This window comes from Wolffia australiana, chromosome 9, assembly GCF_029677425.1.
Source record: "Wolffia australiana isolate 7733 chromosome 9, ASM2967742v1".
Lineage (NCBI taxonomy): Eukaryota > Viridiplantae > Streptophyta > Magnoliopsida > Alismatales > Araceae > Wolffia > Wolffia australiana.
The window spans coordinates 6,645,430-6,660,337 of NC_135843.1; the positions used below are offsets into that span (position 1 = coordinate 6,645,430).

At 40.8% G+C, this 14,908-nt stretch overlaps 2 protein-coding genes and 1 long non-coding RNA gene across 8 annotated transcripts; 2 read left to right on the top strand and 1 right to left on the bottom strand.

Annotated features, from left to right (window-relative positions):
- Positions 1-761: 761 nt before the first annotated feature.
- LOC144707955 (uncharacterized) lies at positions 762-4,506 on the bottom strand. Of its 4 annotated transcripts, none has more exons than XR_013582602.1 (4): positions 4,342-4,506; positions 3,625-3,710; positions 3,374-3,458; positions 762-1,582 (listed from the first exon to the last, which is right to left on the bottom strand). It is a non-coding gene; the product is annotated as an uncharacterized LOC144707955 (long non-coding RNA). The 4 variants fall into 4 exon arrangements; XR_013582601.1 differs by having other exon boundaries at positions 762-2,695; XR_013582603.1 differs by having other exon boundaries at positions 3,374-3,461.
- An 829-nt stretch (positions 4,507-5,335) lies between these two features.
- On the top strand, positions 5,336-7,533 carry LOC144707894 (uncharacterized). Its single transcript, XM_078581150.1, has 4 exons — positions 5,336-5,670; positions 6,468-6,700; positions 6,996-7,103; positions 7,345-7,533. Exons 1-4 carry the CDS (start codon positions 5,532-5,534, stop codon positions 7,453-7,455), a joined length of 591 nt encoding a protein of 196 aa, XP_078437276.1. The 5' UTR covers positions 5,336-5,531; the 3' UTR covers positions 7,456-7,533.
- Positions 7,534-8,632: 1,099 nt separating this feature from the next.
- Positions 8,633-13,653, top strand: LOC144707772 (RNA-binding KH domain-containing protein RCF3-like). Of its 3 annotated transcripts, none has more exons than XM_078581014.1 (10): positions 8,633-8,755; positions 9,286-10,003; positions 10,318-10,749; positions 11,643-11,897; positions 11,956-12,174; positions 12,415-12,494; positions 12,634-12,745; positions 12,836-12,988; positions 13,224-13,311; positions 13,451-13,653. In XM_078581014.1, the coding sequence occupies exons 2-8, from the start codon at positions 9,302-9,304 to the stop codon at positions 12,980-12,982; spliced, it is 1,947 nt and encodes a 648-aa protein (XP_078437140.1). In that variant the 5' UTR covers positions 8,633-8,755; positions 9,286-9,301; the 3' UTR covers positions 12,983-12,988; positions 13,224-13,311; positions 13,451-13,653. The 3 variants fall into 3 exon arrangements, with proteins under 3 accessions (XP_078437140.1, XP_078437141.1, XP_078437142.1); XM_078581015.1 differs by having other exon boundaries at positions 8,667-8,721; XM_078581016.1 differs by lacking the exon at positions 8,633-8,755 and adding an exon at positions 8,802-8,923.
- Positions 13,654-14,908: the final 1,255 nt, after the last annotated feature.

Sequence of the window (14,908 nt, forward strand, 5' to 3'; positions counted from 1 at the left end):
AATCATCTTCTTGAACGATTCTATAACGCCAAGGCATGGGCGAAATGTACATGCCCTAGAAGTTTATTTTGAATGGAATTAGCACATCATTTTGATTCTGATTCAAGATCTGGTTTTTGATCCTTAATTCTACATCAATTTAGAACATTTCTGCTTCATTAGATTTTTAATTTAGGGTTGGATTTCATCATTTCCCCAAATTCTTTATCTTTCTCTCTCTAGGTTAATTTATCTAGTTTCTCTCTCTAGATTTCAATTTTTATTTTTTAGGAATTTAATTTAATATATAAAAAACCTAAAAATAAAATGTGATTCGAAAATTCATCCATCTTGAAGTCCAATTTAAAAATCCCTTTCCTGATTATTTAATTCCCATTTTTAATTCATAAAAATTGTCTTAACATTTCATAATAATTGGGAAATTAATAATCCGAATTAATCTGATCTTAAAATTTAAATATTCCTATCTTGAGATTTCTGACCAAAATATTTAAAATCAAAATTAAGTCTTACTTGATTTTGATTAATTAAAAACATTATTAAGCACAATTAAAATCTATTAATTGCAAAATTAATTCATCTTTGAATTAATTCATTGAAATTGGATAAAAATTCTTATTTGTTGCCTCCCTGTGGTTCGACCCCTTGCTTGCCCTATATTCTATATTTAGTGATTAAGGGAAATTATAAATTTTATTGTATAAGTCGAAACGTCAAATCAACGACAAAATTACGTGCATTTTTAGGCATATCAACAGACATGATGATGGACAATGGTATGAATGACAATAGTGATTGGATTTGGAATGTTACAGTGGCGAGGATGAAGAGATGAGAAAAGAGAGTAAAATAAGAGTGCAAGAACGATGATAAACCTTAATTACATTAACTACGGCGTCGGGAAAGAGACAACGTAAGGTGAAGATACTTACCGTAGATCCTCACGTTTCGCCAAGATCGTAGCAATTTACGAGTGCTGGTAAGCTCTCCCTCTTCTCCAATGCTTCTCCCCACACACCCAAGACACCAACAACACTCTTGATGGATATCAAGACTCACTATCTTTCAATCAGCCTACACAATTAGGAAGCAAGTTCAAGATGAATTTTACAATGATCCAAGCCTCTATTTATAGATCAGAGGGTATGGATTTAAAGAGGAGGGGGAGACGAAGAAACACTGAAATTTTCAGCTAAATCGGAATTGTAAATCAAAAGTTATGGCTGTTTGAAGTTAAAGAAATCTTAGCCATTGATATTTTCCCTCTCCTCATCATCGTCGTCATTTTTTGTGCACGTTGAAGATTCTAATCACTCCAGATTCCATGCCTCTTTGTCTTCTGCACGCGCATGTCATTTTCTGCGTCATGTGCACCTAGGAAGGAAACAAAAAGACAAAAAATGGAAGAGAAGAGACAGAAAAATTAAAGGAAAAAGGGAGATTCCTTGCAGCTGACGTGGCGCCGCATCAGCGCGGGGTCCTTTTTTCCTCTTCTTATCGCCAGCCACGTACGCACCACGTTGCCTTGCGTGGGCTGTGTGTACACGTGGTGTCGCGTGGTGCTGCCACGTCGTTCGCCGACCTACCAGGAAAAGACAAAAAATAATTATGTCATAATGCAATTTTTTTACTTTCTCTCCCTTGACCCATGTGCGCATTCATTGCAAAAAAAAGAGTATCTTTTTTTGGTTCGTCCACGTCACCCTGCGCAGAAAAAATTAAACACCTTTTGGGTTAGTCATAAATGCAATCATCATTTCGCGAATCGCGAAGCGATGATCGCCAAGTCAATGATTGGTTGACGCCAATCATTAGCTCAACTAATGATTGGTTGGCGCCAATCATCGTAGAGAGCTATGATTCGTCGTCCTTGGATGAATTGAATGATAACACGTGGTGGCGCAAAATCAAGGGGTTTAAAAATATTTAAAAATTCATATTAATTAAAATAAAAGTCCAAAAAATTCATATAAATATATATTTCAACTCAAAAAATCATATCTTTCCAAATTTAATGTCAAAAAATTCCAGGAAAATATATTATGTCCCAAAAATTATATTCTTTTAGAATCTATAGTTAGAAATATCCAAAAAATCATTCTAAAATAGTTTTAATCATTTTAAGCTTGATAACATGCAATTATGAGTAATATAATTCAGAAAAAAACATGTAAATAAACATACAAGGCACTAGAAATGCATATTATCAATGTAATCAACCACTTGTGTCCCATAGTCTTCGAAAAGACTTCTTCACAAGACGCCAAGGAAGATTGTTGTCGTAGATGAACCTAACAAACTCCTCCTTCGTCTGCTCCATGTTGTTGCTAAATAAGTACAACTTGTGGGTGCGCAATTCATAGCGGAGAATGGTTCTCTGCTTCGTCTTGATGCCCTTAATTTCATCGTAAAATTTACGCTGTGCTTTCTCTCGATGTCTCCAAAATATGTTTGTGCTCTTATCTTTGTTCTTCTTGATGATGACCTCACAGGTGGGGTTCTATGCTTGACATAGCATGCATAGGTACTCATCCAGGGAAACTTCAACAAATCAATCTAAAACTTTAGACCGATTGCATCTTCTGCGGCGAGTTGAGATGTTGTCATCAACCTCTACTAGGATGCACTCCGCGAACACCGACAGTGTAGCCCTAGCCGTTGATTTTGGAGTGTAGCAGATGTAGACTCCATTACTCTATCGAGTTAATTCACAAGATGCAATCCAAGAAAGCAGAGTAAAATTAGATTGATGAACAATTCCTACTAAATTCAGAAATATATAAATCACGAGAAGGAGCGATTGATCGAGATGGAGATGGAGAGAGCAATTTTACAATGGATTATAACTGATTATCCATATTCCTAAAATTGGAAGTAATAGTGACAATGACATCATGATAGGATAAGTACTCTTTTTGTTGTGCATGATGATGATCCAACATAAAATATAATAATCACCTTTGTGTGATGAAGCGATAACAATTTTGATAAGCCTTTCAATGGAAATGAAATATGATGTCAAAATATTAATCCATGGATCAGTCGAATGAAACAAAACATATCACAGTAAACCAGCTGATTGAATCTTGTGATAGAAATATTCCATTCAGTAGAAGCTTGCTGGACGTATCTTGTTAATGTCATCAAGATTGCAAACCACTCAAAATATGCCTTCATACTGTCTTATAGATTCTTTTTCATGAAAGATAAAGTCATAATCATTATTATTCCTAAACTAGAATTATACATGAAATTAAGATTTTCAAAACAACAGAATCATTGACAAAACTAATAGTATCAAAATTAAACAATACAATTCTCCAAAGAAAACAAATCCACCTAACAGTAGGCATCAGTAGAGAGAGATAAGTACCATGGATCCGGTTCAGAAACCCTTGAAAAGACAATTATAGGTCCTCGTTATCCGAACCAAGTATCTCTTCTGCTTTCTTTAAAGCCTACTAAAAAGTCAAACATAATAAAAAAAAATACTCAAGGAACTATAATTGTCGGCGTAGAACTAATTATAATATTCACAGTAGATAGACACCAATGCATAAAAATAAACATGATAACAAAAAAAAGATGATGATCCTCAAAATTACAAAACTTCTGAGCCCACACCTCTCGGGATTGCCTGTGGGCATTGAGCTCTCCAATTTTAGCGAGAAATGCTGCAAACTGCTCATATGATAACCGACTCCTGTAACCTATAAAAGAAATTGAGTTTAGAATAGTTCTCACAAAAGCATAGTCCATCAAGAATCAGTGATACATTGATCTTGATCACATGATCGATCAAATGGAGGATCCGATCCAAGCATCAATTAGCCCAATCAACTTTCTACCAAAGCATCCATCAGCCAATGGATTGATTGATTGATTGTTGATCAGGCTCACTGGATCAATCACCTATGCTGATCTGTTACTTGATCCAGAGTGATGTTCGTTGATCAAGCGATTGAAATTAATTACTCAATCAAATGGAAAATTCTATTTGATAACTGACTCCAGTAACCAAAAAAGGAAACTGGATAGAAATAGTTCTTCAAATGCATACTCCATCAAGATCAGTTCATCCACAACGAAAACAAGGGAAAGAAACACTAAATACCAAAAAGTAAGAGAGAAAGAAAAAAAAGATCGGACCTACAAGCTTAATTCCCCAAAGAATAGCAGAAGCAGAACGGGAGCGAATGAAAGATAGAGAGATATAGTGGAGAGATATAGAGATATAGGGAGACAAGGAGACAGAGATTGAGCCATTGAGAGAGATAGAGACAGAGATGGAGCGATGGAGCGGAGGAAAAAAATGAGAGATTGACTGAAGAATGCACATACCTCGACGTCGGGGAAGCGAACTCCGACGATGCGAACGGGCGTGGAGGGCATTGGGACTTTGGAGGGGGTGAAGGGGGTGGAGGATCGCCCTGCGCCGGGTGCTCTTCTTCTTCTTCTTCTTGCGGCCTATTGGAACAAACTAAACCTAGTTCTTTTGAATCATATTGACTCCCCGCTCAATATGTTTAAAAAGAACCATATTGAAATATTCTTCTATTATTCTTTCATTTATTTTTTACCCGGGATGAGGGATGGGACAGATTTTAGCCTGGATGGGATGAAAAACCGTCCCGATATGATTGGATGGGACGTTTTTTTGTTGTTGGATGAAAAACTGTCCCGTCCTTCGTCCCAGAACTTACTCTGGAAGGCAGACGGGATGAAATTCGTCCCGTCTCATCCATTGTCCACGTCGGGGACGATCCTGAACCATATCTATCTATTTAGCTCTCTCTTTTCCCTTCTCTCTTTACCTCTCTTTGTCTCTTTTGTCCTCTCTCTTTCCCAGACACACATTCTCTCTCTGCCTATTTCACCCATCTCATCATCCATCTGTCATTAATTCTCTTTTTTCTCACGAATGAATGACATAATGATGCTCCTGACATAATGTTGACAATGACAAATCTGTGACATAATTCAATCTCGAGGAAATGAATGCCATGGACGGACGACTGAACAGATATCCATTCAGTTGTGTCCTTACCGCTCCATCTAAAATCATCATCCGTCATTTGCCCAACAAGCCTACATATACATCATGCGCCTTGTAGTTTGAAATCACATCATCTATCTTAAAAAAAATGGTGATAGGGATGAACTTCCACATGAACCTTCAGTTCTATAAAACCACGCACTTCTCTGTCAAATCACGGGGATGATGTGACCAAGTATAATACTAACACTTTATTAGTTTATAAAAGAATAATTTGACAGAGATATTTAGAGACGGAGAATATAAAAAGAAATAAATAAGAGAGCCTGCGCCAGAGACTACTACTTCCGTAGGGGTATCGTCTTCCACTCTCATCTCTCTACAAATTCTTACACTCGATCAATTCCAGAGCTTCATGCCTCCGACGAGAAACGCCGATCGGAGAGCTCCGATGCGATCGATCGGAGGAATTTCTACTTGATTCGGTCTCCGATTCGATCGAGAAGTTCATCCAGGGTTGCGGAGAAGAACATCGATGGCTCGCTTGATTTCTGTTGAATCGGGGCTCACTAATCTTGTCCGCGGCCGTCCGTCCGATCGCGGATCCCTCAGATCGAGCGGAAGATTCGTCCCCTTTCGCTGTCGTCTCCGTCGCGACGATTCCAACTCCGGCGGTAAGGGCGAGATCTGCGTTTCGTTCTTCGTCGATTATCGCTAGGTTCGAGTCGGAGGACGGATGACGGTATGGCACGTCTCTGTCCGTCATCTTTCCGTATAGGAAGGATAAACGGAAAACTCTAAACGTCCCTATCCGTCATCCGTCCGGTCTAGGAACGGATAAGAGAAAAGTCTGTTACGCTCAATACGTCATCCGTCTGGTCTAGGAGAGGACAAATAGACATGTTACGTCTCGTTCGGCATCTGTCCGTCCACATCGGACGGTAACGGCTAAGCATATCTAGACGGCGGGCGGATGACGTATATTTTCCGTCCGTCCAAAAACTGGAGACGTTCCGGTATCAGGACGGAAGACGATCTGAGGACGTAAGACGACTCTTTGCGTCATCCGTCCAGACGTATGCGCTGCGTTCCGATTCCATGACGGGAAAGAATGGATGACGTGTGAAATAGTTGGGATGTCCCGGTTCTTCGTCATCCGTTTCGTCCATCGATTCCGTCTTCCGTCCTGAACCTTAGCTCCAGGAGTTTGACGACGAAATGGGAGCCTTGGAGGTATTTCGTGGCGTTGTCGGATACGAGGTTGGGACGGACGACGTAGTAACGGATTGATTTCCGTTCCGTTCCGTTTGTTATCGGTTCTTCCGATTCCGTCTTCCATCCCCATACCTTAGCTTTGAGCTATCTCATCCCGTTTTCCGTTCCGATGTCGGGACGGACGACGTAATGATGGTTTGTATTCCGTCCCATTCTGTTTGTCATCCGTTCTGTTTGGTATGTGAATCTTCTTCAGCGGGAAAAGAACCCCTGGAGGAGTTGTTCGCTAAGGAGCTGAAGAGAAGGGGAATCAATTCCGCCTCCTCGTCGTCGGAGATTCCTCAGAATCTTCTGAGTTCGATAGTAGAATCAGATCTCGAAGAAGAGCGAATTGAAGGTGGAGATCCTCTGAAGAAGAAGCGCGTGGCATGGGCCCACCACCGGAAACGGATGACGAGATCTTTGGATCTGAACAGTGATCATCTGGAGGTTATTACTCTATCTTCTTCGTCTTTGAACGGATGACGGTTGGGGACGAACGGAATGGGACTGACTCAAGGACGGATGACATTCTGTCATCCGTTCAGTCCTTTACCATCATCAGTTATCCGTCCTCAAATCAGAACATAAAAAATAACTAAAAGTCTTCATGCCTTGGAAACTGAAGTCTTAAAAACTAAAGTTAAAATATTGATTAATGATGATGCTGAAATTACTCTCTAGTTTTTATGATCAGGTTGAAAAATCTCTGATCCTTACATATCTTTTTTTGCCTGCAATTTAGGGGTTGATTCCACGGGCAAAGCTGATCCTGAGGACGAGCACGACACTATTTCTTGGATTTTGGCCCCTGATTCTCATAACCATGGGAATATTCTCTGCAATGGACCATGTAAGATTCTTCTATGGAGATCCCAAAGAATATTTAAATATCTCATTTATTTTATCAGAAATGATAATTATATTAAAAAAATCAATGGCTAATATTCATCTTTCCATTCCTGGATTCCCTGAAGATTTTTATTGAGATCCCAAAAAATCTGAACATATAATATTTTGAAATCATTATTGGGAATTATATTAAAAACAAGGATGATGCTAATTATACTTAATTACTTTTTTCTATTTGTCAGTATTTCGGACCGGGATTAGCGCACAGGGCCCAGCACACGGAGGTATCGGGCCCAACTGGTGTGGGCCCAAGACATCTGCCAGATGCACGAACCACACAACATGGAAATTGACATGTGTGCTATGTAATGCATTCATCCATGTAAATACAATGTTTTATGTTTGTATAATCATATTGTTTTCGAAAGAAATCTCTGGCCTTTTATGATATTCACGGACACATGCTAGACGGTTTTTTCATCCCGGGACGAAAAGATCATATTGTCCAGGGCCCACCTGACAAAGAACGAGACTATTTTTTCAAATGTGAAAAAACGTGTATCATCCAAAGGCCGGGACGGACTTAATAAAAATCTATTTTGTGATTTTTTTTCCTCAAATTTTAGAGCTTCTATGATTCAGAATCTCTTTTGTTTTCGGGGCGCTACAGTCGAGCCGGTTTTTTGGATGAGAAGGTTCTGGGATGGGACGGTTTCAGACAAATTAAAAATGGACTTGGAACGAAATGATAACGATTCCAAACCATATTACTTCTCGTCCTAGCGCGAGTTTACAAGCAGGAGCGGAGCAGACTGAGCACGAGTTTACGAGGGGGAGTGGAGCAGAAGAGACGGAATGGAGTACAAAGACAAGCGGGTATAGTTCCAGATCGTCCCGGATTCAGTGTAGGGACAAAGGACAGGAAAAATTTTCGTCTGACGGTACGAAAACCGTCCCATCCAGTCCTCCATGGACGAATTTTCGTCCCGTCCAGGGGAAAAACCATCCCGTCCCTCATCCCGGATGAAAAAAAACCATTTGATATTTTTAATATATTAATGTAGTTTTTTCTAAGTTTTTTAGGGAAACATGAAGGAGAGAGAATCCAAATGGACATATGTACAATTATTTCTGAGCGCCGTCAGTTTGCACGCGCGAAAAAATACAGGGACTTTATGCAAATTGTCATAGCAAGGCGACGTGCCTACATCTCAACCGTCGGATGTGAATCTGGCAGTTTTTCATCCGTCCATCGTCCGAGACCTCTGGACGGATGGTTTTTTCGTTCCACGGGACTTAAAAATAGTCCCGACCGGTGGTCCATGGGACGAATTTTCGTCCCGAATTTCGTCCATACCCTTGAACGGGACGATTTTTTGTCCCGGGAAGAAAAATCATCCCGTCCGCGTCCATAAACTATTCAAGAGGCTCTCGCAGTTGGGTTGTAGGTTAAATTCTTATTGGGCTTAAATGGGCTGGAATTATGAAAATTCTGAGCAAGTTCTTGGATGAAGAAACAAGAATAAATAAGAAAGTTTCGTTCAGACTGAACGTCTGCGCGGGACGAGATTCTCTAATGGAGTTCGCTTCTACGAGTGCCCTAGCTGGACAACACCGAGGTCGAAGCCTGTAAAACCTCTTGATTCTCGCTCGGTACGATTCATCGTCAGTCGCTCTTTCTCTCTCAATCGCGTTTTCTGGCGATCTCTCCTTTTCTATTACTCAGAATAATGCGTTTGCCGTAATCGTCGAGTTCTATCTGATGTTTCTGAAGTTATGATTCTTCTTTTTGCATAGTGATGTACGCTGCCGAAGTGGCAGGTACGTTGTTTGTGATTGAGCGCGGGGCTGTCGAGTTTTCTGTTTTTGGTGTTGTCGGGGACGCCATGCCCGAGGAATTATGATCGTCGTGTTTCTTTTAATGTTGTTTCAGCTTAGTCTCGCTCTTACCGGTGAAAATATTCTGCCATCTGCTTGATTTTTGGCTTATGATTGGTGCTGATCTTTGCGGAACTCGGATTGAATCGTTTTTTTAATGATATTTTCCTCGAATCCTTTTTTTAAAATTTAGCTTCTGTCATTCCATATATTGATAGAATTGCAATGTAACATCATAGCTCCCATTCCGCTTTCATTGATTGTTAAACCCAGCATTTCAACAATTCCATTCCTACTTTTTGCAGAGGCGAAACAGATACCATGTCTTTCCCTTTTAAACATTCGAAGAGAGGGTTTGATGGGGACTCTTTCGATCAAGAGGAAAAGGAAAAATGGCAGAAGGATGCGCCTTCTGGATTACAGCAAAACCCATCCAAGACAAACCCTGGTGCTACTGTGTTTCGAATTCTTTGTCCGGCATCAAAATCTGGCAGTGTTATTGGGAAAGGAGGGGGAATTATCACAAAAATCCGTCAGGAGACCGGCGCGAAAATTAAAATTGAAGAAATTCTCCCTGGGTGTGAGGAAAGGGTGGTGGTGATTACAGGCCCCGACCGGGAAATTGAGGATAAGAAGGAAAGTTTAAAGAAGGATGATGTGTCTGGAGACGTAGCCGGTGACGAAGATCATCAACTTAATGAAGGTGAGGATAAAACCAAGAAAGAGGAAAAACCTTCCCAGGAGAGTTCAAAGCCAGAGACAGTAATATCTGCGGCGCAGAAAGCATTGCTGCTTGTTTTTGAGAGGATTGCTGAAAGAGATCCAGAGCCTGAACCCATTGATGATGAAGACCAAAGTTCTGTTGTAGCTCGTGTGCTCGTCTTATCTAGTCATGTTGGATGTATCTTGGGAAAGGCTGGAAGTGTGATTAAACAACTGTCAGCAGATAGTGGTGCTCTTATTCGTATCCTGCCGAGGGACAAAGTTCCGGCATGCGCATCACCACAGGACGAGCTTGTTCAGGTGAAGCATGATATAATTATGTTTCCATTTATATTGTTTGGGAAGTTGTTGTTGTCAGCTTGTCAACTGTATGGGACAGTGATGCTGAAGATTTTTTAATTTTCATCTTCATCCTGGAGTGGAAATAGGAGGAGGATGATCACGACTTCTCATCATACTTCGTCATTGTCAATATGGATGAGAAGACATTCAATTGCTTTTCTATGTTAAAAAAATCTCAATTCTTTCAAAATAAATATTTTAAAAACCTCAATATTTTTTCTTTCTAATTTTCTGGATTTGCCTAAAATCTTGATGTTATTTATATTCATCAGATCACAGGAAATATGGATGCTGTAAGGAAAGCCCTGCAGTCTGTTTCCCAGCAGCTTATCGAAAACCCACCGCGTGATCGTGATAGCTTATTTCCTGGATCATCATCTCGAAAGTTTTTTTCGCCCCCAAGTCATCATTTCTCCGATCAAGGGACGTCATTCCCCTCTAGACCCTTTGACATGGCTGATTTTCATCCTCGCGGGGGCCTGGCGGGCCCAAAGTTTGCAGATATGGGCCGACCAATTCCTGGCCCAGTTTCCCCGGAGATTATTGCATTTCAGATGATATGTAGCGGTGACAAGGTTGGCAGCATCATTGGAAAAGGGGGTAATATCGTGAAAATTATTGAAATTGAGACTGGTTCAGAAATCAAAATTCTCGAGACCTCTCCAGACTCCGATGATCGAATTGTAGTCATTAGTGGCCCTGCGGTAATATTTCACTCGTAGTTTTTCATTTTCCTTCGGTTGTACTGCCCTATGATTAGTCATTGTGAAGGAAGTTTTTGAGTTTGTATTATTTTTTCAGTTTCATTGTTCCACTGGTATGATCATCATCTTATGTCGGAAGGTTCTAGCAATAGAATTTTTTTTTGCTTTCCCCCCTTCCAGGCTCATCAAATTTGGGATGAATGTAGCTCTAGATTCTTGGGTTGGATGATGATGACAAAATCGTCATCCTCATCATCATCCTCTTCCAATCAGATCGTCACTTTATCGTCAACGTTCATTTTCTAGAATGACAATAATGATGAAGTGTCATCATCGTCATCTATACCCGCAGACAAGTTATGATGAGTAGTTGTCATCTCCATCTCAGAGAAAACTCTAGACTGCTTGTCCTTGTCATCATCATTCTGGATGCCGAGAGAGAATCTTTATGGTGAAAGCTGCATTATGAGAAATAAAGAAATAAATTGTACCCATCATCCTTAATCTTTTTGAAAAAAAATCCATCGTCATCATCCTTCTCATTTGTCTGTGGCTAGGATGACGACGGCGTCAAGTCATAATCATCCATACTCATGGGCGAATGACGATGATGGCTCACTGTTGCTGTCCATAGCCACTGATGAGTGACAATAAGAGTGGTCATTGTCGGCCTCATCCTAGCGGCCGACTAATGTTGAGGGTGATGACTTCTTCTCAAAGGCATCGTCATGCCTGTCTCTGAGAGAGAATCAAGAGAACTAATATAAATTATACTTACTGTTATTGTCATCATCATCAAACCTTACTTGCCATCGTATATTTCTTGATTTTTCTTGTTTTATGGAGATGCGCATGCTCATCATTTTGCTGAGCTGCGTCTGTGATTTTTGCAGCTCCCAGACGACAGGGTTTCTCCAGTTCAAGATGCTCTTCTTCGCGTGCAGAATAGGATCGCGATGGCTGTGTCTGATGACAAAGAGCCTGAGTTCTCAACGAAGATTCTTGTCTCTTCCGCTCAAACAGGCTGTCTTATTGGAAGAGGAGGTGCGATAGTAACAGAGATGAGGAAGCTCTCAGGAGCGCATATTCGTGTCATGAGCAGGGATCAGTCACCGACTTACATTTCTGAAAACGAAGTTGCCGTTAAGGTTTGTTTTCGATTTATTCGTTTTCAGGGGTCTTTCATTCTCTGACATGTTTTTTCAGGTATCTGGGAAATTTGAGTCTGTCCAAGAGGCGCTCTTGCTGATCACCACTAAGCTCAAGCAACATATTTTTAATGAAAAATTTCACTTTCCACCTCCAGTCCCAACTTTCGTTGGAAGGAGGGAGCTATCTCCTCTTCTTCCTTTAGAACCGCCCTTTCCTCACTCCCACTATATTTCGAGATTTCAAAGGGCGCCGCCTGCATCATGGCAATCAAACGTACGTTTATATCTTGATCAGAGTTATAAAAATTCCTGCATATTAACTTATATTTGGCTTTTTCTTGCTCTTTTGGTCCCTTATTTTCGCCGACGGAATTTCTTCACAGAACATTGCATCATTTATAATTTCTTCACGGTAACATCAAATGTGAACTGTAAATAAAATGAATTTTAGTCAACAAATTCATAAAATTTGATTCATGACTCATTACTGAAAATTTATCCTTGATGCTTATAGGATTTTAGTGGTGGAGATGGTTTGGGTGGTGCTGATGAGTACGGTGGGCCGACGAAAAGACGATTCACTGGATTCTCAGGGTGAGTTAAAAGACAAGGGCCCTTTGTATTTTATATGAATGAGAAAGAATTATACCTGTTTACTGCCTTAGAGAAATCTGATCATAATAGTTGAATACATTCATTTATATGACCAAACATATGTTTTTCATATATGCAGTGGAGTACAGCCCAGTATGATTCCATTAATTACCATCGACGTGGTTGTTCCTCGTGGCCTTGTTCATGTTGTTCGTGGGGAAGACGGCGGTTGCCTCCATCAAATTTGCCAGGTGACGCATTTAAAAATCTTGTTTGGTTTTCTTGGAGCCCCGTATTTTATTGTTAATGTTTCTTTTTTCATGAATTTTTAACTTAGCCAGATATCTGGAGCTAACGTTACTATCACCGAATCGAGACCCGGATCTTCGGAAACCGTTTTCTTAGTATCAGGAACGCCTGACCAGGCACATGCCGCGCAGTGTCTTATCCAGGCATTTATGCTAAGCGAAACTACTAATTCATCTTGATGCCAGGTTAGTCAGTTGGATTTTACATTATTTCTAATTCTTAGAGTTTTGATTTTACACGTGCAACATGAAGTGTTGTGATTTGTTTTGCATTAATTATTCATTTATGTTTCTGTACTTTTGGTTTATTTTCATTTTGTATTACAAATGCCAATAATATCAGTGTAAAAACCTATTTGGGGTGAGATTCAGACTTCTTAAAACTCTTTTTTTTTCCCTTTTTTTTGCGTTTGTTCTGCAGGCGGCAGATAACACGCATTTATGTGAAGTTTACTGATGGTTTGTTGCCCACGGTGGCTCTTTTTAATAGTCTTGATTTACTTTTTCCGGTAAGTCTTGATTTCATTCTTAATAGATTAAGTATCAGTAATCTTTGTGATTTTTTTTTACAATGAGTTGGATTAAGTGAATTTTATATTACATTTCTTAGTAATAAAAACGCAATTTTCTTTGGCCATTGTTTTCCAGTGCTGGCGTGGGATGGGAATATTTGGGCACAATGGGATGTAGTCCAAAGGCCCATTAAGAGAGGTTGAGTTCTTATTGGGCCTGGGAGCCCAACTCGGAAAATTTCTGTCAGGTGTTACCGTTTTTTTACTGTATCCTAGAATACAAGCTTTAATTAATGCCGGCAGTGTTCTAATAATTAATTTTTGGTTTCCTGATGTCAATTTTTCTTTTGTCTAGAGATAAATTGAGGGAAGTGACATGAGAAGAGAGAAAATAGAGTATAAGTGAAAAAGGAAAACAGAGGACGGTGGGGAAACGGGAAGATTAGAGAGAGAAAAGTTTATGGTAAAAGTTAGGGTTTGAAAGAAGAAAACTCTTCCATTTCCTGTATCTCTTCCTGTGTTTTAAATTTCATCGCTTCCCTTTCCTTGTTTTTTCTCTCCCTCTTTCTCTTGCTTTTCATCTGTCCTTTCTCTTCATCAATCTATCTCTCTCTCGCCGTCCGTCTCTCTCCTTCTGTCTGCCTCTCTCTCTCTCTCTCTCTCTCTCTCTCTCTCTCTCTCTCCCTCTCTCTCCCTCTCTCCCTCTCTCTCTCTCTCTCTCTCTCTCTCTCTCCCCCTGTCCGTCTGACCCCCTCTCTCTCTCTCTCTCTCTCTCTCTCTCTCTCTGTATCTCTCTCTCTATCTCTCCCTTCCCCCACTCTCTCTGTCTCTCCCTCTCTTCCCATCTCCCTTTCACTGTTTCTCTCTCTCTCTCTGTATCTGTCCCACTCCATTTCTATCCCTCCCACTCCCTTTGTCTCTCTCTCTCTCTCTGTGTCTCTCTCCCCTCTATCCCTCCCTTTCCCTCTATCACTCTCTCTGCCTTACTATCTCTCTCCCCCTCTCTCACTACCTCTCTATCCCTCCCTCTCCCTATTTCTCTCTCTCTGTCTCCCCCTCTCTATCCCTCCCTCTCCCTCTATCTCTCTCTTTCTCACTATCTCTATCGCTCTCTCTATCGTTTCTGTTCTCCCTCTCCCACTCCCTCTCTCTCTCTCTCTCTCCCTCCCTTTCCCTCTATCACTATCTCTCTCCCTCTCTCTCTCCGTCCTCCCCCTCCCTCTCTCTCTCTCTCTCTCTGTCCTTCTCCATCTCTATCCCTCCTCTCCCTCTATCTCTCTGTCTCACTATCTCTCTCCCTCTCTACCTCTCTATCACTCTCGCCCTCTCCCTCTCCATACATCCTACCTGTCTCTGTCTCACTCTCTCTCTCTCTCTCTCTCTCTCTCTCGCCTGTTTCGTTCTCTCTTACTCATCCTCTCCTCTCTTTTCCCTCTCACTGTCTCTCACGCTGTATCTTCTCCCCCCTTTCCTCTCTCTTTATCCCTATCCCTATTCTGCATGTCCTCTCTTTCTCGCTGTCTTTCTCTCTCTCCCTTTCCCCCCCCCCCCTCTTTCTATCTGTCTCTTTCTCGCCAAATCTCCATCTCTTTGC

Bases quoted from the DNA above. Each gene is read 5' to 3' on its own strand.
- LOC144707894 (XM_078581150.1), top strand. From the start codon at position 5,532: ATGGCTCGCTTGATTTCTGTTGAATCGGGGCTCACTAATCTTGTCCGC. The intron at 6,701-6,995 runs GTTATTACTCTA...CCTGCAATTTAG, and splicing joins TGAACAGTGATCATCTGGAG to GGGTTGATTCCACGGGCAAA. The intron at 7,104-7,344 runs GTAAGATTCTTC...TCTATTTGTCAG, and splicing joins TATTCTCTGCAATGGACCAT to TATTTCGGACCGGGATTAGC.
- LOC144707772 (XM_078581014.1), top strand. From the start codon at position 9,302: ATGTCTTTCCCTTTTAAACATTCGAAGAGAGGGTTTGATGGGGACTCT. The intron at 11,898-11,955 runs GTTTGTTTTCGA...ATGTTTTTTCAG, and splicing joins AAAACGAAGTTGCCGTTAAG to GTATCTGGGAAATTTGAGTC. The intron at 12,495-12,633 runs GTGAGTTAAAAG...TCATATATGCAG, and splicing joins CGATTCACTGGATTCTCAGG to TGGAGTACAGCCCAGTATGA.